This window comes from Cryptotermes secundus, unplaced genomic scaffold (genome assembly GCF_002891405.2).
Source record: "Cryptotermes secundus unplaced genomic scaffold, Csec_1.0 scaffold815, whole genome shotgun sequence".
Taxonomy (NCBI): Eukaryota; Metazoa; Arthropoda; class Insecta; order Blattodea; family Kalotermitidae; genus Cryptotermes; species Cryptotermes secundus.
In genome coordinates, this window is record NW_019733329.1 from 84134 (window position 1) to 109634 (window position 25501).

At 41.6% G+C, this 25501-nt stretch overlaps 1 protein-coding gene and 1 long non-coding RNA gene across 2 annotated transcripts in view; both read left to right on the plus strand.

Moving 5' to 3' along the window:
- Positions 1-8678, plus strand: part of LOC111868047 — a 38501-nt gene extending 29823 nt beyond the window's left edge. Inside the window, exons 2-3 of the long non-coding RNA XR_002843452.2 lie at positions 5350-5389; positions 8478-8678. This is a non-coding gene — a long non-coding RNA (uncharacterized LOC111868047). The remainder of the gene's footprint in view (positions 1-5349; positions 5390-8477) is intronic.
- Positions 8679-9018: 340 nt separating this feature from the next.
- On the plus strand, positions 9019-25488 carry LOC111868048. Its single transcript, XM_023858404.1, has 12 exons — positions 9019-9045; positions 9207-9410; positions 13798-13957; positions 14552-14635; positions 16073-16206; positions 16389-16525; positions 17007-17161; positions 18646-18724; positions 19379-19541; positions 20041-20209; positions 21499-21558; positions 22176-25488. The coding sequence occupies exons 1-12, from the start codon at positions 9019-9021 to the stop codon at positions 22343-22345; spliced, it is 1542 nt and encodes a 513-aa protein (XP_023714172.1). The 3' UTR covers positions 22346-25488.
- Positions 25489-25501: the final 13 nt, after the last annotated feature.

Sequence of the window (25501 nt, forward strand, 5' to 3'; positions counted from 1 at the left end):
AAGTAATAACGTGGACGAAGAGCATATAGCATAATAAGAAATGAAGAAGATGGAGGACAAGAAGATTAAGAAAATAATAAATGAACGAGTAAAAGTCTCCACTCTCTGTTATTAGTAATAATATCAGTACACAAAACATGATTTATTTCTGTTGACTAGGGTGTGAAAGGGTTGAGCTTTGTAAGGGAGAAGAAGCTCAGTCAGTACAGTTACTAAGCCACGGACAAAACGACCCGGGAATCAGGGCTCCATTTATGAAATGGGCAGAGACTGTTCTCTCCTTCGTAATGTCCAGACCGGCTCTGAGGCCTGCCCTCTTTCCACCGGGGGTAAAGCGGCCGAAGCATCTACCCTATCGGTGCCGCGAGTTGTACCTTCAGTCCCTTACAGGTCTTCATGGCGTGGCGTTTATTTCAGCGAAAGAAAACCTCACCTTTACTCTGATGAGTGAGGGAATAAGAAGAGGACAACAGCCCCTGCATTCCAACATTCCGCCAGCCTATGTCGATCGTTGGCCCTGTTGGATTTCGCGCAGTGTTCCTCCTCCTCCTCTGCTACTGCGAAGCTGTTACTGCTTTCTTTAAGCGTCTTCATTTGTTTCTGATATCAGAGCGTGAACACGCGCCGGCAGGGGGCCCTGCCTTCTGCTGAAGAGACATTGTATCGCCCCTGGAGACCGTGTACTGGCCTCACAATTAGCAAGATGCTTGTTAACTGCAATGTCTAGCCGCGGTTCGTGTAGCGGTAATGCTACGGACTGGTATTCAGGAAGTACTCGGTTCCAATCTCGGCTGGGGCACCAACTATTGGGGTCCTTAGTTGCTCCATGACTTGATCTGGCTACAACAGCGTCTTCTGAAATTCTTTCACATTCACAGTTCATCACTCATACCAACGTTCGGTATGGATGGGAAAACATTTTAGCTGGAGGGTCGTATTAAGGGTTACAAATGTTTTTTCTGAGCCATATTTCAGGAAAATTGTTATATGAAACCTGTGTGATAAATATTTATTGCTGCAGAAAAAAGCCTGAAATAAATTTCCTGACTTTCCTTTATGAAAATACGTTACTAGTGCTTCAGAAATTTTGAAAATGTGTTGAGGTAAATGAAAATGTTATTACAAGTAAATTTTTCAATAGCTCTTCTGGCCGGATATAAATTTCTCACGGGTCCTATCCAACCCAAGGTCTGTAGCTTGACCACAACCGGTAAAATTAACAACGCGATTTAGCCCACCGCGAGCCAAGATCGCGTCCGAAAGTCACGATCACTGAAACAAAACAGGAAATGATGTTGCAGTTTGGAGTGCATCTGCAGATTTTCCAAACTCGGTCTCCGTGACTTTGCTACGGTGTATCATTCATCTTGACGTCAGTTGAGGATCAGATGTCAATATATTTTACTTCCAAAACTCTCAGTTATTACAATTTTAAATACGTCAAAAAATTTCGAAGATTTGAAGACTTCAGGAAATTTAAAGCAATTTGTATTTTTTTTAATTTCCTAAAAAAAATCCTAAATTTCTAAACGCAGGTGCATGCGCAGGAGGCTGAACATTCTTACCATTGAATTATACACTCAGCAATGGCGCATCTGATCGAACGAGAAGTCTTCAGCTCATTGATTCGTCCTTGAAAGCTTAAAATCTTATATGCAGTAAAATATATTGAACCCCGATTCTAAGGTCATCCAGCACGTAGTCTAGTCACTGTCTTCAATCATCGCTGTTCAACATGGAAAGGGTTATCAAAGTGCTGGGACGGACGCTGTAACATCATGCAGTAGGTAGGGTGCGTTCAGAAAGTCGCTGGCACTGATATGTAGAAACAAACCGGACTGTGACTTGCAGCAACGGTTCTCATGACGTCATGCGACACGCGAAAGTGAAGAGCGACATGCGATTATTACAGTGTGTAAACAAAAAGTGAGACAACGCCATCCTGTCAAGGCGAGTGTATACGAAAATTACGCGCAGGGCCGAAAAATATTCCGGGATTTGAACTGGCAGAATACTTACTAGAATTCAAGGATACTAATGGTTGTTCAGAACTAGATAGACACTTCAGACCAATAGAAGAATCTAGAGCATTATAAACTAACCGACTCTTTGGAGCTGAGCCCTTCTTGATGACCCATCAATTGTACAGCTGCTCAAGAATTTTTCAGCATTTTATGGGACCCGAAGATTCATTACCGTGTTCACAAGAGCTCTCCACTGGTCCCTAACTTGAGCCAGACCAATCCAGTCCATACCATCCATTTTAATATTGTTCACCCACCTACGCCTTGGTCTTCCCAGTGGTCTCTTCCCTTCTGGATTTCGCACCATTATCCTATATGCATTCCTCTTCTCGCCATTCGTGCTACATACCCTGCCCATCTCATCCTCCTTAGCAAGATCATTGTAATTATAAGCTAAGAGTACACAAGTCAAGGTGGGGGTTCAAAATATTATACAGTATGTATTAAACGGAATATGATACGTAGGCTAAACACGAATTAAATTAAAGAATTGAAATATTATTTTCACGTGTTTATCGAAGTTCTGTGTGGGCTCCATTGGTGGCTCTGCAAACATCTTAGCGGTATTCCTTGTTCTGCCACACTCGACCAAGAAAATCAGGCGTGACGGCTGCAACAGCTTCTCTGATTCGCTGTTTCAAGTGCTGAATGTTGTGAATACGAACACTGCAGACGATTTGCTTCACATGCCCCGAGAATTAAAAGTCCAGGGGTGTAAGGTCCGGTGAGCGTGGGGGCCACTGCTTCCCCATCCAGCGCCGTGGTAATGTTTCATCAAGAAATTCCGTAACCATGTTGGCATACTGCGCAGGAGCATCGCCTTCTTGAAAGCTCTCATTGTCGGCATCAATTTGGGGCACTGCAAACAGTTCCAACAAACAAACAAAAAAATAATCCGTGGCCTGTAGTCCGCAAACGAACTATACCGACAGAGCGACCCCCGCTGGACTTTACTGTTTGAACTTTCCGGCATAAGTGACCCTACCAGTAGTTAAACTACCACGGCATAGATCTCCAGGTCACAGAGTCACGCAATGCCCACCACCACGACAAGGTGGAGACACATTTGGGGGGTTAGGTATTCGTGAAGGTTAGAAATTGCATAGACCTGCATACCACAGTTGCTAGTTTATCACCACGAAGGCTTGGGTTTGATCCATTGTTAGGTCACGTGAGATTTGTGTTGCACTAGAGCTGGTTTTCTCCTATTCGGTTTCCCCTACCAATTCCCACTTTTCATCAACTGTTATACATACATTAGTCATCTATAATCGGTCGCTATATAGTCTCGTTTCCAACAGCATCATTAAATAAGCAACTGAAGGAAAATTGAGTGAAGGTGAGGGTCTCGGTGGGTTCTACGGCCGGTCTTCATTGTGTGGATAACTGTGCCCTATCGGGAATAGAACCACTATCCATCAGTTATGAAGCCCGTAGCCTATAGAGCCTGAGATATTCTATAAATGAATAAACGTGCGTCTTGCCATGACGTCACAAGATAGCTCAATTTGTATGGAAATTGAAGGCACTTTTCTGCTATGTGCAACTGTTAAGAAAATGTGCGAAGTCTTGTTTACGTTTAGGCAGGCGGCCTTGCCGAGGCGTGACGTATCGGAGGCCTTGAGTTGGAACGGCGCACCGTTACGTCGGGCCGGCGAACTCTCAGGAAGGAAGGAAGCAGCGCTCTGGTGCTCCACTGAGCACTAGGAACGCGCGAAATATCGAGAGATGAGCAACTGTTAGCAATTTCAGAATAATTCTGTAACAATGCTCGAACTGGTGTACTCGTACATCGAGAAATGCTTGCTGCCATTCAGTTAGGAATATTTTGCCACGCCCTCGGCTTTTCTAAAACTCAACAATTAAAATATACAAAACCGTTATATTGTCTGGGTGTGATTTTTTTTTCTTGGGGGAAGGTGGGAGGCTGAGTCCACTTGGTACGTGGGCCACTAACTGACCTATTCTACCAGCACCGGATGTTAGATGAATATGAAGCAGTCAGTGGAATGAGAATTGGGAAAGGAAACCGAAGTACTCCGAGAAAACCTCCCCCAGTGCCACTTTGTACACCACAAATCCCACATGACTTGACCTGGGTTCGAATGCAGGCCGTCGCGGTGAGGAGTCGACGAGTAACCTCCTGTTATAGCAATGCCGGGTGTGAAACTTGGTCTCTAACATTAAAGGAGGAACATAGAGCGGGTCTGTTTGGGAAGATGGTGCTGATGATAATGTTTGGATCATCAGGGATGTTTTAGGCACAGCTCAGGTTGCTAGATGCCCTAACTACCGGGTATGTTCCCAGGTTAGTGTATAGGATTTATGATGGACAAAGTGGCACTGGGGCGGGTTTTCTCCGAAGTTTTCCATTTCCCCTGCCAATTCTCATTCCACCGAATCCTGTATACTCATCTATCATCCGGGGCCAAGCACCGAGTGGACTCAGACTCATTCCGCCCCACGAATTGAAAGAGACAATGTTATGTTATCTTCACTGAACTTCTCACTGTTCGCCAAACACTTACGTATTCAGGCGCTGTTCTCTTCAAAGCTCGGGTCCATACTTCGTATTCAGCCTCGCGTGTATAGTGAGCGTACTTCTTAAGCAGGCTGAGAGAATATTTATTGGGTTTGAGGCTGCAACGGCGTTCAGTATAAGGAATGCGGTCTTCTCTGTTGTAATACCTGCAGCTCGGAGAGAATCCGACGTTTCTAAGGAGTATGTACCCTCCATATTCGATGTCGAAGGACAAACCAAACAAGAAACTAGCAGAAGCTGGCGGTATGTAGGACCCTGAAGATGGAGCCGATAAATTCCTCCGAAACGTCGGGTTTTCTCAGAAGTATATTGCGTTACACTCTGAAGAACTTACTTTTCGACTTCTGCATAATTTTCAAATTTCGGTGAAGTGTTTCTTGTATAAAATATTTTGTACATCTAAAAACAGCCTATCTAAACTGGAATCTGTCTCCATCCTCAGGTGAAAACCTACTGAGTTGAGCTTAATCGATTTGGGTCCAACTGAGTAGGTTTTTACCTGATGGAGACAGATTCCAGTCTCTGAAACATTTTTTTAAATAATAAACAGGACGCTGGATAATGTTCAGGCACACAATAATTATATTAATATATAATCGTCACAAACTTTTAGATCTTATTTTGGGAATATCGTTTCTTTTTGTTGCTTTCTTTGTTAGACCATTTTCTGTAGTACATCTTACTCCCACCCCTCCTGCCTCTCTGTGGAGCCTCACTGGATGCCTCAACTCGTACAGAGACACGCTACAGTCTCTCACCCCATGCCTCTGTTCTGTATTTCAGGCACAGCTGTATTGCGTGCTGGTGCCTGCTGCTGTCACAGGTAAGTCTAACTGCCCCTGCTATTCATAAGTATTGTTTATTTAACGACACTGTCAATAGCTTAGGCTATGTAGCCTCAAATCGCAGGGTGATTTATGGGAAGAATGTGGAAGAATTTTTGTGACGTAATATGAGGCAATTTCCGGCATTTGTCTGGAGGAAGTGAGGAAAAATCACGGAGAAACCTCAGTCAGGATGGCCTGTCTCAAGGCCCAGATTAGAACCCAGGACCTCCTGAATAAGAAGCAGGAGTGATATCCACTCAACCACTTTTTCTTATAAAAACAGTCAGACATTATTATTATTATTATTATTATTATTATTATTGGAGCAGGGGTAGCGCAGTCAGTATAAAGACAAGGCTAGGGGTCGGACGGCTAAGAAGTCGAGGTTCGAGTCCAGGTAAGGGAAATACATTTTTCTCTTATCCATATCGTCCAGACCGGCTCTGACACCCAACCTGCCTCCTATACAATGCGCGCCTGGGTCGCTTTCACTGAGGATAAAGCTGTTGGGGCTCGAAACTGACTATTCATATCCATCTAGCGCAGAGGTTAAGAATATATGGAGATCTTCCTCCACTCCGCACATATTTTTATGGCATGGTACCTAATTAAGGACCTCCTCTATCATGTAGTGGTCAGAGTACCTGGCTACAGATCGAGAGGTCCGGGTTCTATTCTCGGCGCTACCAGATTTTCTGAGAAGTAGTGTGTCTGGAACGGGATCCACTCAGCCTCGTGAGGATAATTGAGGAGATACTTGAATGGAAAATTAGCGGCTCCGGTCTGGAAACCCGAAATTAACGGCCGTGGGGATTCGTTACGCTGACCACGCGACACCATCTATCCGCTAAAGTTGGCACTAACTTCGCCGACACGCGGCGGTAGCTCGATCGGTATAGTTCGCTTGCGGACTAAAGCCACGGAGTTTGTTTCGGTTATATACATAGACATGCTTTGCGTTACAGGTACCGTTACAGTGTTCTGGCTGTAGATTGTGATGATGTCCATTTTTCAGGGATGTATATTGCCCTACGAAAAGCGAGGACACCTGCCGAACCCGAGGGACAGTACATTGTGTTGGGACCCAGTGAAATCGCATTTGTTCTGCCTGAGCTACTTCATGGCTAGGCAGATTTTATGTAGAGTCCTTTGTACCTCTGTCTGTGAGAGGCTGTTCTCTCGCTTGCTTCGTAGCGAGCCCAATCTGCATCCCTCGCCAAGCGCCGGAAAATCTCTCCGCCACAGGCAGTGTTACACAGGCTTTCCTTCGGAATATCGTCCATGCTTAGCGGAGACGTTGAGCGGAACATCGCTTCATAATTTTCTCGTTGAGAGCCGAGTAGATTGGTCTATGGTTCGTTTAACGATGTCAGTAGCTCAGGCTACATAGTGTCGAATGGCATGAAGAATGTGGGTGGAAGTGGCTGCGGCCTAATTTAAATGCAGTCATTACGTTTTCTTGGAGAGACTCAGGAAAAGCACGAAAATCCTGTCAGAGTAGTTGGTATTGACATTCGAACCAGATATCCCATGAATACAAGTGAGAGTCATTACTGCCTGGCCAGATTCGTTCAGTGAGCAAGTTTGCATAGCGGTAGCGGTTCTGATTTGTATTCGAGAGACATTCCGGTCGGATCGCTGTTCTCTAACTGTTGTCCTGCCTAGATACTTTATGGTACAAATCTGTTACAAATGCTAGGATCACCTCTTTCCAAGCCCTTTGCCTGATCACAGTTCATAATAACATCATCTCACTGAATGTGTGTAAACTGTAGAGAAGTGTAATCTGAGCACCAGTGACCTTCAGTACGTGTCTGTATGCCTGTCTAGGCTCTGCGTATCACAAAACAAAACGAACTCCGTAGCTTAAGTCCGCAAGCGAACTATAGCGACCGAGCGACCGCTGCTTGTCAACGAAGCTAGTGCCAACTTTAGCGGCTGGGATTATTAGGTATATTGAAAAATTTGCACCTCATCGGGATTCGGTCCCGCGACGTTCCGGCTTGTAGTATAGTGCCTCAACAAACTACGCTACCGCGTGCCCTCCTCCCATGAGGTAATTGGGTTTCTAAATTGACCTAATCCTTCCAGTCGCACTATGGCCCTGGGGTCGACTCAGCCGCTAACAGAAATGAGTCCCAACAATCTTCCTGGGGTTACAAAGGAAGGCCGGCGAGTAAGGCTGATAACCTCAATGCCATCTATGAGCTGATTGTCTAGAAAATGTTGGAGCCTCGACGTCTCACAACCCTGTGGGCGTCCACGGCCTGTTAACAGAGATAACTTTTTATTTTTTAATTGTTTTAGCGCTTTTACTATCTGTTTGTTTTGTGTTCGTGCTAGCTGTGTTTGGCTTCTGACTGTNCCAAACCCTTTGCCTGATCACAGTTCATAATAACATCATCATCTCATTGAATGTGTGTAAACTGTAGAGAAGTGTAATCTGAGCACCAGTGACCTTCAGTACGTGTCTGTATGCCTGTCTAGGCTCTGCATATCACAAAACAAAACAAACTCCGTAGCTTAAGTCCGCAAGCGAACTATAGCGACCGAGCGACCGCTGCTTGTCAACGAAGTTAGTGCCAACTTTAGCGGCTAGGATGATTAGGTATATTGAAAAATTCCACCTCATCGGGATTCGGTCCCGCGACGTTCCGGCTTGTAGTATAGTGCCTCAACAAACTACGCTACCGCGTGCCCTCCTCCCATGAGGTAATTGGGTTTCTAAATTGACCTAATCCTTCCAGTCGCACTATGGCCCTGGGGTCGACTCAGCCGCTAACAGAAATGAGTCCCAACAATCTTCCTGGGGTTACAAAGGAAGGCCGGCGAGTAAGGCTGATAACCTCAATGCCATCTATGAGCTGATTGTCTAGAAAATGTTGGAGCCTCGACGTCTCACAACCCTGTGGGCGTCCACGGCCTGTTAACAGAGATAACTTTTTATTTTGTAATTGATTTAGCGCTTTTATTATCTGTTTGTTTTGTGTTCGTGCTAGCTATGTGTTTGGCTTCTGAGTGTCGAGTTCATCATGTAAATAAATGGAGATTTGAATTAAACTGAATCGTGATTGCTTGTATCAGTTGTTCGACGCGACGTTGGAGCAGGATGTGACGTCGCCGGAAGCGGCAGGTGGTGGAGTGACGGAGCTGTACGCGGCGCACCCTGGCGAGCAGGCGGACAACTCTGGTGGTGGGTCCGCGGCGCTGCTGAGGAAGCTGGGTCCTATCGTGGTGCCCGATAATGAGACGGACGGACTGGCGCATGATAGCAGCGAGCAGAGCTCCGTGAGTACAGGGTTCCTGCAGTTGCTCTGAAACAGGTTACGGTTTTGTAACCCTGTCATCAGACACACAGAACAACGGGTTTGTTCTCTTTACTCGTTAGCAACTTCTATCTCCTTCCGCCTCTTTTGTCCCCTAATTTTCTTCCAACTTTCCCCACTTTTTTGAGCTCCATCTTCCCTGCTTTCCTCCCTATCTCCTCCAGACTTCTTCCACCTCCCCTCTACAAATTCCTCTTCTTCTCTATCTCCCTTCATGTTCATCTTTCTCTTTTCCGTTTCATTATTATCATCCTTCCGTTTTTCCTTGGGCACGCGGTAGCGCAGTTGGTTGACGCAATATGCTACAAGCCGGAAGGTNGTCCACGGCCTGTTAACAGAGATAACTTTTTATTTTTTAATTGTTTTAGCGCTTTTACTATCTGTTTGTTTTGTGTTCGTGCTAGCTGTGTTTGGCTTCTGACTGTCGAGTTCATCATGTAAATAAATGGAGATTTGAATTGAACTGAATCATGATTACTTGTGTCAGTTGTTCGACGCGACGTTGGAGCAGGATGTGACGTCGCCGGAAGCGGCAGGTGGTGGAGTGACGGAGCTCTACGCGGCACACCCTGGCGAGCAGGCGGACAACTCTGGTGGTGGGTCCGCGGCGCTGCTGAGGAAGCTGGGTCCTATCGTGGTGCCCGATAATGAGACGGACGGACTGGCGCATGATAGCAGCGAGCAGAGCTCCGTGAGTACAGGGTTCCTGCAGTTGCTCTGAAACAGGTTACGGTTTTGTAACCCTGTCATCAGACACACAGAGCAACGGGTTTGTCCTCTTTACTCGTTCGCAACTTCTATCTTCTTCCGCCTCTTTTGTCCCCCAATTTTCTTCCAACTTTCCCCACTTCTTTGAGCTCCATCTTCCCCGCTTTCCTCCCTATCTCCTCCAGTCTTCTTCCACCTCCCCTCTACAAATTCCTCTTCTTCTCTACCTCCCTTCGACTTCATCTTTATCTTTTCCGTTTCATTATTTTCATCCTTCTGTTCTTCCTTGGGCGCGCGGTAGCGCAGTTGGTTGACGCAATATGCTACAAGCCGGAAGGTCGCGTGTTCAAGTCCCGATGAGGTGGATTTTGTCACGTTACCTAACCCTTCCAGCCGCACTATGGCCCTGGGATCTACTCAGCCTCTAACAGAAATGAGTATCAGAAATCTTCCTGGGGGTAAATGGCGGCCGGCGCATAAGACTGACAACCTCACCGCCATGTGTGAGCCAACTGTCTAGAAAATGTGGGAGCGTCGACGTCTCACAACCCTATGGGTCTTCACGGCCTGTTACAGGGATAGCTTTCCCTTATCTCAAGGCAATTTATGAGCCGATTATGTAGAAAATATGGGAGCCTTGACGTCTCACAGCCCTATGGGTCTTCACGGCCTGTTACAGGGATAGCTTTCCCTTATCTCAAGGCAATTTATGAGCCGATTATGTAGAAAATATGGGAGCCTTGACGTCTCACAGCCCTATGGGTCTTCACGGCCTGTTACAGGGATAACTTTACCTGTTCTTCCAAGTCTCATTCTCTCCTCTTCTTTTTCTACTCTCCTGTCTCCGTTCTTCTGTTTCTCTCTTTCCTATCCTTATGTTCGCCCTTTTCTCTTTATATCTGCTCTAACGGATATCGACACTTCTATCTCCATCTTCAAGGTGGAAGTGTATAGGCTAAGAACTCCTTCAGCTGTGACCGAGGGTGTGAGTGAACGGGGCCCGGTTTCGCCCATCTTCCTGTTACGCCTGCAGCTTCTCTCTTAACTAACTTAGCTGAGTCCTCATTTAGAAGCTAGCAGTTGCTTTACTACTCAAGCAAATGCCAGCTCTCTATGGGAACCGAAGGTCCCGTGCCAGCTCGCAAGAACCCACCACTGTCCTCTGTCCTGGCCCAGATGAATGCAGCCCGCATTCTAACATACTATTGTGGCCGCGCCATAGCTCAAGCGGTTAGTCGCTGGCTTCTCACTGCGGCGGCCCCGGATCGATCCTGGATCTAGTCAAGTGGGATTTGTGGTGGACAAAGTGGCGCTGGGGCAGGTTTTCTCCGAGTACTTAGGTTTCCCCTGGCAATCTTCATTCCACCAATTGCTCCACAATCACCCTCACCTATCATGTGGGGCTGGTACAATAGGCCAGAAGTGGCCGCAGTACAAGGGACTTAGTCCCACACAACTAGCAATAAAAAAAACACATTATTTCCTTAAGGTCTCTTTCAGTATTCTCCTCCATTCTATTCCCAAGACTTCCTAGTTGTCTTTCATTGATATTTCCTACCAAAAATTGCACTTTCCTTCTATTCCATTTGTGTTANGAAACATATTATTTCCTTAAGGTCTGTTTCAGTATTCTTCTGCATTCTACTCCCTTCCTAGTTGTCTTTCATTGATAGGCTATTTCCTACCAAAAATTGCACTTTCCTTCTATTCCATTTGTGTTACATGCCCTGCCCAGCTCATCCACCTTGATTTTACTCTCTTAGTAATATCTGGCAAAGAGAACAAATTATGGAGCTCCACGTTATGTAATTTTGTTCCACTTCTACCCCAGTTGAGTTCCAAACCCTCTCATAACCCTGTTTTTGAAACACCCTGTGTGAAGCATTGGTTTCTGCAGTTAGCCCAGTTCAGCAATGTGCAAAGTTGCAACGCGGTAATTAGACTGCACCGCAACGCACATAACGGAGTGCAGACTAAAGGTTACACACTTGGAATGGTGTCGATGGGGCGGCCATTAACGTGTGCTGCCCTCATGTTCCGAGTGCTGAAACATTCCGGCCGAGATATCCAGAGAGGCAAAGTACAATTTCGCATAGGCTTTCGAGATTTTTTCGAAATGTTCTCTTTGTGACGTGTCAGCCCTCAAAGTAATGTTTTTCTTTTTTAACTATTACGTGTTACCGAGCGGGCTGGCCGTGTCATAGCTCATGAGGTTAGTCTCCGGCTTCCACCGCGGCGGCCTGGTTCGAGCCCAGGTCAGGTCATGTTGGATTTGTGGTGCACAAATTATCTCTAAGGCAGGTTTTCCCCGAGTACTTCGGTTTCCCCTTCCAATTCTCATCCAACCGACTGCTCCACACTCATCTAACATCCGGTGCTGGTACAATAGGTAATATAGTGGCCGACGTACTAAGTGGACTCAGTCTCACCCCCACCCCAAGAGACTAAAATGAAAAAACTACCGAGCAGGCTGATATAGCAGTAATGCTATAGGTTTGTATTTGAAAGGTGCTGGGATCGAATCTCGGCCAGAACATTTGCTATCCTGACTGAGGTCCTCCGTGGTTTTTCTAAGTCCTTCGAGGCCCATACCGGGATAGCACATTGATTAGGACAATACCGCTTCCTTCGAAATCCTTTCAGTTTCATCTTTCATGGACACTATATGTTCTAGCAACTGACACTGCCAGAAAAATACTTTTCATTCCCGAGAAAGGAACAAGAAGACAACTCCCAAAGGAGAAAGACATAGTAAGACCTCGGAATGAGTGGAAGAGAAATTTAAATTTAAAAATCTCAAAAGGGGCTTCAAAGCACTCACTGTCTGTGAGAGGGGAAAGAAGAAGATCTAATCGAATTTAATTTGTGAGTATTTTCCCGTGATATCCCCAGAAGCCAGGCTGGGCAGTAGTACGCACACTGGTCAAGCGCCTGCAGAGGATGTAACACCGGAATTTTAAAAATACGCAGATTTCCAGGCGAGTGACGTGACGTCACACAGGTGTTGAAACTTGTTACTTATTCACAATGAACTTTCTTTCCTGTTGCCTCGAGAGAGACAGAGACGCAGGAGGCCATGCTAATCAGAATGGTAAAGTGTGACGTAACGGGTCCAGACCTGTGTTTATGTCTTCAGCGTGTGAAAAGCGATACAGCGACTCGTCTGTTACTTGCAGTAATTTTGTTATTATGTCAGTAGCTAAGGGACCGCCTCGTGGTCTAGTGGTCAGAGTTCCTGGCTACAGATCCTAAGGTTCCGGGTTCGATTCCCGTCGTTACCAGATTTTCTGAGAAGTAGTGGGTCTGGAACGTGGTCCACTCAGCATCATGAGGATAATTGAGGAGCTATTTCAAGGAAATAGCGACTCCGGTCTAGAAATCCGAGATTAACGGCCGTGGGGATCCGTTGCGCTGACCACGCGACACCCTCTATCCCCTAAAGTCGCTCGGTCGGTATAGTTCGCTTGCGGGCTACAGGTCACGGAGTTTGTTTGTCAATAGCTAGAATATATAACGTAAAATTGTAAGATGGATGACGATTTAGAAAGGATTTGTGGAAACGGTTGTGGTCCAGCCATCCCGGTATTTTGTCTGGAGGGACTAAGGAAAACCACGAAGAACCTCAGCGAGGATAGCCAGTGTCCTGGCTGAGATACAAAACGAAGACCTCCCGAATAGGAGTCGAGAACGTTACTGCTATACAGACCTGTTCGTTATGTACGTCTGGTGCCCTTACAAATGTCCGGAATTTATTTTTTTTATTTTTGCAGATAACACTCTCAAATGACGAATTTGCGGATCTCTTCAAATTTTCACGGATTAGTCCTCTTCACATGTTCTGAAACTGTAAATCCACAACCATTCTCTAATAGAGAAGACTTCCGTTATACTCGATTTTGCATGTACACGGTTTTATTTCAGTGACATGAGGAGCATCAATGTCCTATCCGAAGCCACTGTAAGATTTGTCGCGTGTAGTAGATTAGTAGATTGTGGCTTGACAGTAGAGGACTAAAAGATGACACGGGATTTTTTTCTTTTCACTGGCTCTACAGCCCCCTTGGGCCCAGGCCTCTGATTTTCAGTTTCATGATCATTTTACAGGCGGTAGGATTCCTTGGACGAGTGATCAGCTCGTCGCAAGGCCTATACATAAACACAGGACATCACGAACACTGAATAAACGCACATCCATGCCTTGTGTGGGATTCGAACCCACGATCCCGGCGTCGGAGCGAGCGAAGACAGTATATGCCTTAGACCGCTCGGCTACCGTGACCGGCTGACACGTATAGGTTTAAAAAAATTAATTAAGCACCAAACTAACACACATGACGCTCAGATTCTATAAGTGTGTATATGTCCGACAGGTGGTGTTTGTGGCTGATGGCTCGGGGTATGTACCCATCAGTCAGATACGATCCCGTCCGGGGCCGCACCCGGATGATCTGGACTATCACCACGTGGCACCCATTGAGGCCTGGGACAGAGACTACAGCCGATGGAGGTCCAACACAACCCGCGTACAGCGTGAGTTTATGATTGTCTGTCCTCGGTGTTTACGTACATATTGTCCCTGATGTCATCTTAACCAACAAGCTGCAATACCACAGTCAGACAAAGGACTGTGCTGCAGGCTGGTCAAGTGAGGTACCGGGGTTCAAATCCTGGTGGTGGAAACATGCTCTTCTTTTTCCAAAGTGTCCACACAGCCTTCGATTCAATGGATAGTGTTGGTTTTTATTTTGAGGTAAATCGGCCGGATCATGAATAGGACCACTTGCCTCCATATAGCGTCTTCAGGTGGATAGGGAAGGATAAACCTACTCAGCTGGGCCCCTTAGAAAGAGCTAGTCTCAATCACTGGACCAGCTCTTTCCCTATCCACCTGAAGACGGAGACAGATCCAGTCTCCAAAACGTCGTGGTTTTTTGTCTTTTACATACCAGATGATGGGTGAAGTCCAAAATAAGCCAAAAGAAGTACAATGAAACTGTATGTTTAAATTTTCTTAACCTCCTTTGATGGGAACAAGAAAATATCCATCATTTTAAGATAGATCCACATCTATGAGTATCACATTAAAAGTTTCTGGTATTTTCTTTCTTATTTTCATGTGCACAGATATTGAAGCAGAATGCCAAGACGATTACATGAAGATTCGTATCGGTTTCAATGGCTCCTTCACTGGTCTTCTCTACTCTTCAGGTAACAGACTTCATCCTAGGGTAACTTTATACTCCCAGCAAACTCACCACTCATATCTCAGATAAAGACTCTTGAAATCCTTGAATGTATACTTGCATGTGACTGATTTTTATGTATTAAACAGCTTATATTAGAATGAAATGAAATTTGTTTCTCAGTTCTAAAACTGTCAATTATCGTTTTTTCACAATACTCAATTCAGAATCCGTTTTATCTCTTCAGAATCTAGGTTAATTAGATCAGTCACAAAAGAAGAAATCATTTAACTCATTACATACCAGCACTGATTATTCCATTCCTCAATATCCAGCATGTGTGCCACCTTGGATTTCTGGCAAGGGTGTAGTTTCAAAAAGGAAAGTGCTAGGGTTATCCAGTTCACAGTACTGTCGAGTACAGAAATGACTATAAAATGTGATATCAAGATGACCTTCTTACCTAACGATCTAGAGTTGAACTACAAACAGCTCATCAAAGGCACAAAAACATATAACTCAGATAAACTATGAGAACTTAATGTTTCACATGAGTGTCTTCTAAAAAAGTGTCAGTTATGGAAGCACCAGGGCGTTGGCCTAGACTTCCTTGGCTTGACAACAACCCTGAGGAGTCCCCTAGTGGTAAAATGACAAACTATACTGCTAGCAGTATTTAAAGAAGAAATGGTAGCTAAGAAATTTGCAATTCAGTATGCAGTACACATATTCATACTCAATTGACCTTGACATTTTTATTACAAAGCCAGTCAATAGTGTAAAAATCCATATGTTTCATCTATAACAGTTCTAGATATTCTCCTCAGCATAAGGTTTATTAAATTGGATGCAGACTGGGAGATGACAAGAGTTTGGGGAAACGCTAACCAAAAATTGGATGAATTATATACCCTTGACCCGTTAGAAGATATTAAGACATTAATTTCAGAGTGGTTGGGGTGTGTAAGTGGGAGGGAACAAACAAGAGTGGCTAAGAAAATATATGAAAGTAAATCAGATGAAAGAAGAGAAATGGGAATCCCCATACTGAGGTTGCTGGAAGATGCAGAGGATGATTTAGGGCAAGTGAATATAAAGAGATGGAGACAAAAGTAAATAATAGAAAAGAATGGGCAACCAAACAATAAACACAAATTTCCCCCCACCTGTCTCCCTAACAGCTGCCTCCCCGCACTGCACCTCCCCCTACTCCCAACAATGATCACTATCTACTGGCTCTTGTTTCTCCTTGTCTCCCGTTTTGCATACATGTTTGTATTTCATTCCTTTATGAAGACATTGAAGAGCATGAACAGTTGATGGATGGGATATGTACAGTATGGGCAAGGAAGGGGAGGAGGCAGCAAATCATAACTCCAGCTACATGTGTTCATTATTTCATTGACCCGGTTATATGTTACATATATTTTTAATACATTTCACTTCTGTTTTATTCATACAGGCTACTCATATGACCCAGACTGTGTCTATATCAACGGCACAGGGCGAGATTATTATGAGTTCTTTATCCAACTGAACAGATGTGGGACTCTGGGGAGGAACACTCACCATGAGGACAGTAGGAAGGCACCAACAGTAAGTTTTCTTGAGCTAGTATCATGGAGTATTTTACGTAACACAGCTATCTAGTAGATGCTGATATCTCTTCCTCCATTCTTCTATATGTTTCTATGGCATGGTGCTTAATTAAGCTCAGGGACACGATTCTGTATTTGCTTTTGTTGTGTCCAACCATCAGTGTAATATTGACATTGCAGAAAAACTTCATGTGGAACACGGTGACAGTGCAGTACAACCCACTCATCGAGGAGGAGTGGGATGAACACTTCAAGGTCACGTGTGAATATGGTTATGACTTCTGGAAGACTGTCACATTTCCCTTCCTGGATGTGGAGTAAGTTTATATTTTTGGTACACTCTGTTCAAGCTTGTATCATATTTAATGCTGTCAATTGAAATTCATGTAAATCCTGAAGGAAAGAGACCACTTTCAAGATTCAGTTATAAATAGGGTTATAATATTAATTATATCTTAAAGAAATAAGATGAGACAAAGTGGACTGAATTCTTCTGGCTGAGGATAGAGATAAGTAGCAGGTTCTTGTGAACACAATAATTAGCTTTAGAGTTCCATAAATTATTGGGAACTTCTTGACTAACTGACCAAATTTCAGCCTTCATTTAGTTAGTTAGTTACTTATCTAAGTTAAATTTTATAAATTAAATACCTTCCTTGCATTTAATACAATATGTCTCCATTACAAAATTAGTGGTTATGTGCTGTTTAGGGAAATAATCATCTTTAGTCTGAGAATCATAGAATCATGTGAAATACCTAAAAGCCCTGTGAACACAATGAAAGAACTATTTTGCAGGGTAGCTACAGGCAATCCCGTGGTTTTCACCTTGTCACCTCCTGAGTGTTACATGGAGATCAGGCATGGATATGGTACATCAGGTGCACGGGTTGGGGGACCAGTCCGTGTGGGAGACCCCCTCACCCTGATCATCTATATGCGCAGCAAATATGGTGAGCCACTTGCTGCCAGTCTGGTTGTAATGATATTTTCTGCATCTGCCCTCAGTAGCCTTCAGGCTATTTATTAACATTATTAATTCTATCATTTGATACCCTCACCTGTGCAGAGGCTGTTATATTAATTTTAAAGTAATATGCCATCTAAAATTAGAACTTCTGCAAATGACACCAAAAACATAACAATAATGAGTCACTATATTATAAGCTAGAAATTCAAAATAAAATTGTTAAAAAAATAAAGAGTTTGTATATCTGGCTGTTGAAAGAGAGGTAATGGAGGTCTATAAATGGAAGTCAGACAAGAGGAGAAAAGGGCACTGGAATATTCAGATACTACTACATCAAAAAATAAATAAAAATCTCTTTGCACACCACATACTGACTACATCGGCTCATGGTACTCTGTGTTGAAATCACCCCAGCCAAGGAGAGTGGCTTGTTTTGGTCAGTTACTATGATGTTTATAATAATAGATGGCATCAGTTGTGACGACATATGGGTGATTAAAGTAAAGAACAGGCTTGTACATGATCTATTCTCATGGTAATTTGACGGTAATTTGAGATTCTGGATTTTTCTGTATAACTGCATTTACTTTCAAGAATTCTTGGACTTTCTAGTGGGTACTTTGATGGCAAGCCTTGGCAGCAGAGGATTAAGCAGAGAACAAAATGTAAGAATGTATAAAATTGTTATCAGCCATTCTGATGAAATGAGGTTTCATCCCTCCATGCCATCATACACCTTCCTGGAGTGGTGCTTAATTAAGTACAGGGATAACATTATCTTTATATTTCTCCAGTCTCAGTGGTCTGGCAGCACACTTCTAATCAGATTGGTGCATTTACCACTCCTCTTATGCCTTTTAGCACTGCAATTTAGACCTTTTATTCCTTCACAGACCCTTCATCCTATATTACACGCATTTGAAAGTCAAAGCCAGGTGGCAGCATAAGTGAATTACACTGATTTCTGATAATTTGAAAAACTGGAACACCAGTTACCAGCCATATATTGGAATGGAGTCCAGCAGGAAGCTGGAAGAGAGGAAGACCACGAAGAATCTGGAGTGAGGACACAATGGAACTAATTATCAAGCAAGGCCTGTCTGAGGAAGACTGCAGAAGGGATGGAAACATGGTGTGAGGAACCATTAGAGGGTAATAACCCTGAAGACAGGAGAAGAAAATAAAGATCTCTGTTATTTATTTCAACAGCTGGCACTTTCAGATTTATATATCATTTCTGCTTATTGATTCAGTTTCTGACAAATAAAATTCATATATTGGCTTCTGGGTTCTTACAGTACTGATTATATAGAGTACTATTTGGAGTGTAACAACTTTTGCTTCACATCCTACATGACAGTAGTCATCAAAATTAATATAATTTTCTACATCAGTAATTAGTTTTGACATTTTATTCAGAACTCTAAAGTGTTCTATGAATCCAAGTGATCCATTGCTCTGTTCCAGATGGTTTTGACATTGTAGTGAATGACTGCTTTGCTCACAATGGGGCCACTAAGAAGATCCAGCTCATTGATCAGTATGGGTCAGTATCTTGTGTGTGTTCTTTCCATTTAGCTGCATTTAGTTATAGTTTGCTGATCTGTGTGCTTACATACGAAGAACCAAGACATACTCTCCTTTTGTTTCATATGTTAGCAAGTAATTATACATGTGAGCAGAAGATGGCAGCAGATGAATGTATGATTCAGTGTCAAAGAAATTTCCTAGATAGCAGCACTTCATAGCGGATATTTTTATTCCATTGCTTACACCTCATAGCAGCCAATAAATAAAAAAAAATACCTTTTCTTTTTACAAATATAGATGTTTTTCCTGAACGTTTCAAATTAGTGATAAGACATTGTTCTTAACAATTTTCTGTTTAAATTGTAACAGACACTATGATAGATTACACTTAATAAACATTAGGACAAACATGTCATGAAACTGAGCTGGTGACATTCAGTGGAAAAGTCTATTCCACTCTATATGTATACACAGATAAAAATGTCAGATTATTACTGACTTTAAACTGTGAGTGATATATGGGACAAGACTTCTCATACATTAGATAGAAATGTCATCCATTAACCTTGAGATTATTAATTAATTTGTCTATAAATACTTATTTACTTATTTTATTTAACTCAGCATTTTATCTAGTATTCATTGTGGCTACAAAATTGTTGTGTTACAGATGCCCTGTGGATGATAAGTTGATCAGTCGGTTCCGTGGGTCTTGGAGTGAAAGTGGAGTGTTTGAAACACAGGTGTTTGCATATATGAAAACTTTTCGCTTTACTGGATCCCCTGCGCTATATATTGAGTGTGATGTGCGGATGTGTCATGGGAGATGTCCAGTAAGTACTCTAAAAATGTTGCATCATATGCAGGACACAGATGTAATGTGTTGGATTTATATTCATGGGGTACTTGTTTCAACATGTTGCTACAGCAATAATGTCATGTTAGTCATTCTGTCTTAATGATCAGCACTAAGTAGCTACAGTGGTCGATATAATGCCATTAAATAACCCATGAACATACTTTGAACATATGCATTAGTCCTTGACATATGCCATTAATTTCATTCCTTATTATATTTCCTGTATTTACTTATTTATTTCCTCGTTCTGAATATAGAATAAGTGCTACATTATATATAGTGTCACTGAATATCAATGTACGTACCTTAAACTTATGTATTAATGCCCTGATGAAGGACATTTCCATTTTATTTCATATTTGTTAATGTTATATGTACTTAATCATTCTGTCATACAATGCAGTATTAACTGTTACAGTTGGTATAGTGCTGCTAAATAACATTGCAATTTGTTGTTCTTGGTATGATTGCAGAGCCAGCCCTGCCACTGGCGAAATGCCAAGTCCCTGACTAAACGTTCAGTGGCTGCTACAACATTAGTTCCACCACACCATGCACTGTCTGAGAATGTGAGTCTGTTCCAGTCACTGCGCGTTGTGCAAGATGGTGAAAATGCTGACACGGGCTTGGCACCTAACAACAGTGAGTAGGCATTCTGGGTAATTAGCCTTGGGCACATCCAAGTCCTCTGAAATGACCGTGTAACTCCAAGATCCCATGGAATGGGATTGCATTCACAGTTTTGTGACTTAGATAAAAATAATCACACTGGATCGACAAGTTAATCAGAACCCTTAGTATTGGTATGATCATTATGCTGTTTTAATATAGCAAGAATTTCACAAAATGTTCATTACTAACATTCCCAGAACACTGTTAAACCTGCATCTGTTGATATGAGTGGTTGTCTATTTTTTTTTTTCTTTCCACATTCATGGAGATCTGAGGTAAATATTATTTCTATAAAGTGTGTGGGGTGGAGATTGCTTTAAAATTATGAAAGGATTTAAAATTTGGTTAATGTCAAGGTTAAATTTAAATTTGAATCAGCGATGTCATTAAAAATGATGTTTGTTCAAAGGTGTAATAGTTGAAATTTATATTTGGGCACCTTTTTTCTGTGTTTTCTTAAAACGAAAAATGAGAAGAGAAATGCATGTTTGATTTTGGTGGGAAAGCCAGAAGGAGAGAAGCCACTAGGCAGACTAAGATGTAGGTGTGTGGGTAATATTAAAATGGACCTTAGAGAGATAGGATGGGATGATATGGGTTAGATTGATCTAGATCAGGATATGGACCAGTGAAGGGCTCTTGTGAACACGGTAATGAACCTTTGGATTCCATAAAATGCTGGGAAATTCTTGAATGGCTACATAGTTGGCAGATCCTTAAGGAAAACTCCATGTGTGAGTGACATAATTCTAATCCTTTCCCACACCATTTGAATTCTGTACATCCTGATGCTGTATAGGCAGTTAAATCAAACGCTTTAATGCGATGTTTTAGTCTGTTAAGTGTCGTGAAAGGGCACTTCGGTCATCTTCATTTTTCTCTTTAAGTGATGCTAACATCTTGTGATGTCGTCCTTCATTTTTTACATTTACAGCATAATTTAAATTATCTTTTACTCAATCAGGCCAGTTTGTCTTACTGTATTGTACAACCTGTTCTTTGTAGGTTAAGCATGACATGGTAAATTAATTTTGCTCTTTCAACTGACACCATCAGATGAGTTAGTTGAATTTTATTCTGCTGACACTATCAGATCAGTTAGCTGTATTTTATTCGCAAATCTTTGTAGGTTATGTAAGGCAGGATAATTTAATTTTGATATATTCTGCTATGTTAAATGCAGTAAACAGTACATCAGTTCACACTACATGCTTCAATTACAGGTGACTAATGTAGACTTGTCTGACTTCATGTTTCAGGCACATTATTTGACCTCAACAGCGTGTGCCTGAAGACTAGTGCATTTTCTGCACTTCTTGGTGAGTTTCCTTCTTGTCAGCAAGCTGAAAGCACAGTTTTGCATTGTTTACTTATTTTGTTGAAAGTTATTTACTAATACTGGATATACACAATTGGAAATTTGTATGTTAGCGAATATGAAATTACCGTCTTCTGGGATGTGATTCTGTAAAGTCTGGTAGACAGGTCCTAATATTTCGCACGTATTGCATTGCATAGAGAAATGAAACATGTTTCATAAATAAAAAATGAATAGGAAAACATATGACTTAGTCAAAGTGATCAGCCACGTCTGGGAAACTGTCTGCATAGCTCATGAGCATGTGAAGCACTTCTGTCTTCAGGATATTGATGCTTCTCATGACATTGAAGTAAAGCCATATATATGCAAAAGGATGGATAACCAAAGCAGAGATCATGAGAGTCACCTATATAAAGAAATCAGCACCTTGTCTATATTGATGATCTTATTAAAATGTACTTTAAATACTGATGCCATAATCGGATTCTTAAAGCCAACATAGGCATAGTGGTTGCTTTGCATTTGTACTATGTGTGTACATCTTCACTGGATGTATGTACAAGTTAATTATGTGTTATGTGGCGTGTTTGGACTTTTTAATTGTGCTCTATACAGGTCTTGGCTCTGTCCTACTTTGTCTTCTGAGTCTTGGTGTCATGGTGCTCTTCTGCCGTCTCCGTCGTTTGAAGATGGCATCACTGGAGAAGGACGGAATGTCGACGTCTGACCCACCCTCAATATTTGACCACACCGGCTTCATGACACATAAAGGACGCATAAACTGAGGGACAAAGTGTCATATATTTAAATTTTCAACTCTTTTCTGTCAATTTGAAATGTATGCTCAATGGTGCACACAAACAGCTTCTGTCATAATATGAACTGTGCATGTCTGGCTTCAGACTGACAGCACATTATGACTTTTGGATGGACCAATTATTGAATAACAAAGCAACAGACTCCTTTATTTAAAATTACAAATTTGGCCTTTGTCCATGATCGTAGTTCATTAAAATCAATGGTTGATTCTGTTTCCATCTTCAGGTGAAAAGAATTTGAAATACAGCCATTCTAAACTGTTGTTTAAGAGTACCTCTACTGAGTAGTGCATCAGAGCAGGTTTCCTTTCATAATTGGTCCATACAGTTCTTATTTATTTCTGATGAGCCATATGGCCTGATCTTCACATGGCACCAGTCAGACAGAAGACTTCAGACTTACGGTTGGAGAATGCAGGACCAGAAGAGAAGTGTTAACACATTCATGCTGGCTTGGATTTATTGTATATTTCCTTGTGGGTGTTGCATTTTATAGGAATTTACTCCATCCAGTATATGAAATGGGAGTCACCATGTGTGTTGGAAATATTCAGCCCTTTTTAACCTTTTAGTTACAAAGTTACTTCTTGTTTCCAGATTTTTTTCTTCGATCAATTTAAATGTTATCAGTTTTTTTTTATAATTTTGATGTAGTGATGTGAGTTTTATTTCCTGTCCACAAACATTTCCCTGTATAATATCTAATGCCTTTCTCTCTCCTGATATCTGCCTCAACTAACTATGTACAAGAAGTCATGCTATCATTGTTAATTACTCTTTATATAACTCCACACTCTGCTCTTCATAAGTTAATGATTGCATACATACAGCTTCATCCCAACTGTCGTCTGTAGACAATGTCATCATGGTGAAACATCATACTGGGAATCAAAGCTGTAACAGTAAGCTGTAGCCAGCTATATGACATAGAGCATAAAATTGTATTTATTTATGATTTGTTGAAAATACTTCTTCCTGCAGTACACTGGCATTGGACTTGTGGTTGTCACAGTTGTAGCTATGAAGCGTACTGTCTTCTAGGACGTAACACCATGCAGACTGGTAGAGGCCCACCAGTTATTTTGTAGTAGCAATCAGAGCTTCCTGTGAAATATCAGTGGACTTCTATTGAAATACCTGTACATTGCATTGCATCCCAGCGGTAGTAGTTTTCAACTTAAACACGATAAATGAATATTAGAAAGAAGGTAAAAGTAAAGTTTCTTTTATACTTAAGTCCTTGCTATTTAAATATAGAATTTCCTGGTTCAATAGACCAAGTCTTTCAGTTAATACTAAACACTCTACTAAACTGTCTGCCCTACATGCATTTACAACATTATACTGGATTTGACTTGTCAAATGCACCATGGTTTGTTACAACTTCTTTCAAGCCCTGTATGTTATGGCATGAATGTGTTTTTTGGTTTTGTGTTATGTGTTGTGAACATTTGAACCTTGGGGAGTGTCAGTGTTGTGTCTCAGAAGAATTTGACTCTTGGGTGTTGTTACTTGAAGAAAAGCTTGGAGGACGTTTTTTTCTCCAGCTGGTCTCCAAGTGTTATTACCGTGTATATAAGACTATTACAGGCTAAGTGGTTTGTGGGTTGAGTGACATGAAACAGACTGCCCTCATTACCATGTACTGGCTGCTCTAAGGAAATGTTATGACACAGTGCAACAGATTCTGTGTCTTTGAGATAATTAGTGAAAAATGAATTGAAAAGATAAGGAAAGAAGTGGCCATAAGTACTGTAAGTATCATCTTAGCAATTGTATGGAGGAACTGATAAAAACAATGAAAAGCTTTAGTTAGGTTGGCCAGAATTTTAACCTGGGACCTCCCGAATGCAGAGAAGTGTTACCAAATCAATCAAGATATTTGGTTGGATTGGACTCTCAAGTTGGTATATCTTTATAGATGTTTCTGTAATAAGGGACCTATCAAATAGCTTGGAAATGTGTCACATTATTCTGTAAGCCTGAAAATTTGAATTTTCACCATGCAACAGATATCACAATATATGATTACAGTAACAGTTGATGACCATGATAACAAAATATTCACTTTGTTAAAATGTTAAAATATTCATTTTGTTATAACTACCTATTTGGTCATTTTGGTTTGTTCCTAGATTGAAAATATTTACTAAAATGATAATATATAATATATATAAATGTACAATTTAATTAGATTAATTCATCTTAATTCATTAACATGTTTAAAGCCAACTCCAAGCATAAATTATGTTTTCCACTAGAAGATGGCCAGAAAAGTCTAAAATATACAGTATTTGTCAGTCATATTTTGTGTTTGTAAATCATATTTATTTATAATATACATATTATAAATTGTGCAGTATGTAAAACCAGAAAGGTGTAAATATGCGAGAAATGAGATGTATTTGATTTTACAGGACTCCAGAAAATCTGAGTATATCCATTTTTTACAGAGGCATTTTCTCGCAGAAATTTCTACACCATAAAGTATTCATTAATGAGTTTCTTTAATTTTTGCAAAAAAATACACACATTTTTGATCTAATGAATATTACTTGAAATATTATTAAATAAATCAATTTTCACCTTTAGTAAGATTATAACCTTCGATTTTCCTATTCTGTTCAAAAACATAGTTTTTAATTTTGCTAATAAGCCTCACCAATACATAACTATTACTAAAAGTCCAGTAATAAATGTCATTAAAATATATAAGCAAAAACTTGTATTCTGAGTTTAGTGTGAAGTCCAGAGTGTAAAACGTAGACCAAAACTGAATTTCATTCAGTCGGTTGTAGGGTGGAAATTGTTGATACTGAATAATGTGAAGATCTGTTCAGACGAAGTGCAGTTATGCATGTTTTTTTACATCTGAATATTAGCAATTATTTATCTCATTTCTCCAAGCAAAATTCTAGAAACTATTCACCTCATGACATGCACAACTGCTTGGTGTTAAGGAAAATTATGTATCTACGTCAACTGCATTTCCAAGTTTCACAGATGGATGAGTTTGTTGGTAAATGGAGCAATAACATCTAACAGCTGTTGCAGAAGAGAGAGTTTGTTTGTATGTCATAATATCAGCTGATATTTGTGAACTTTGATGTCTGTAAAATAAAA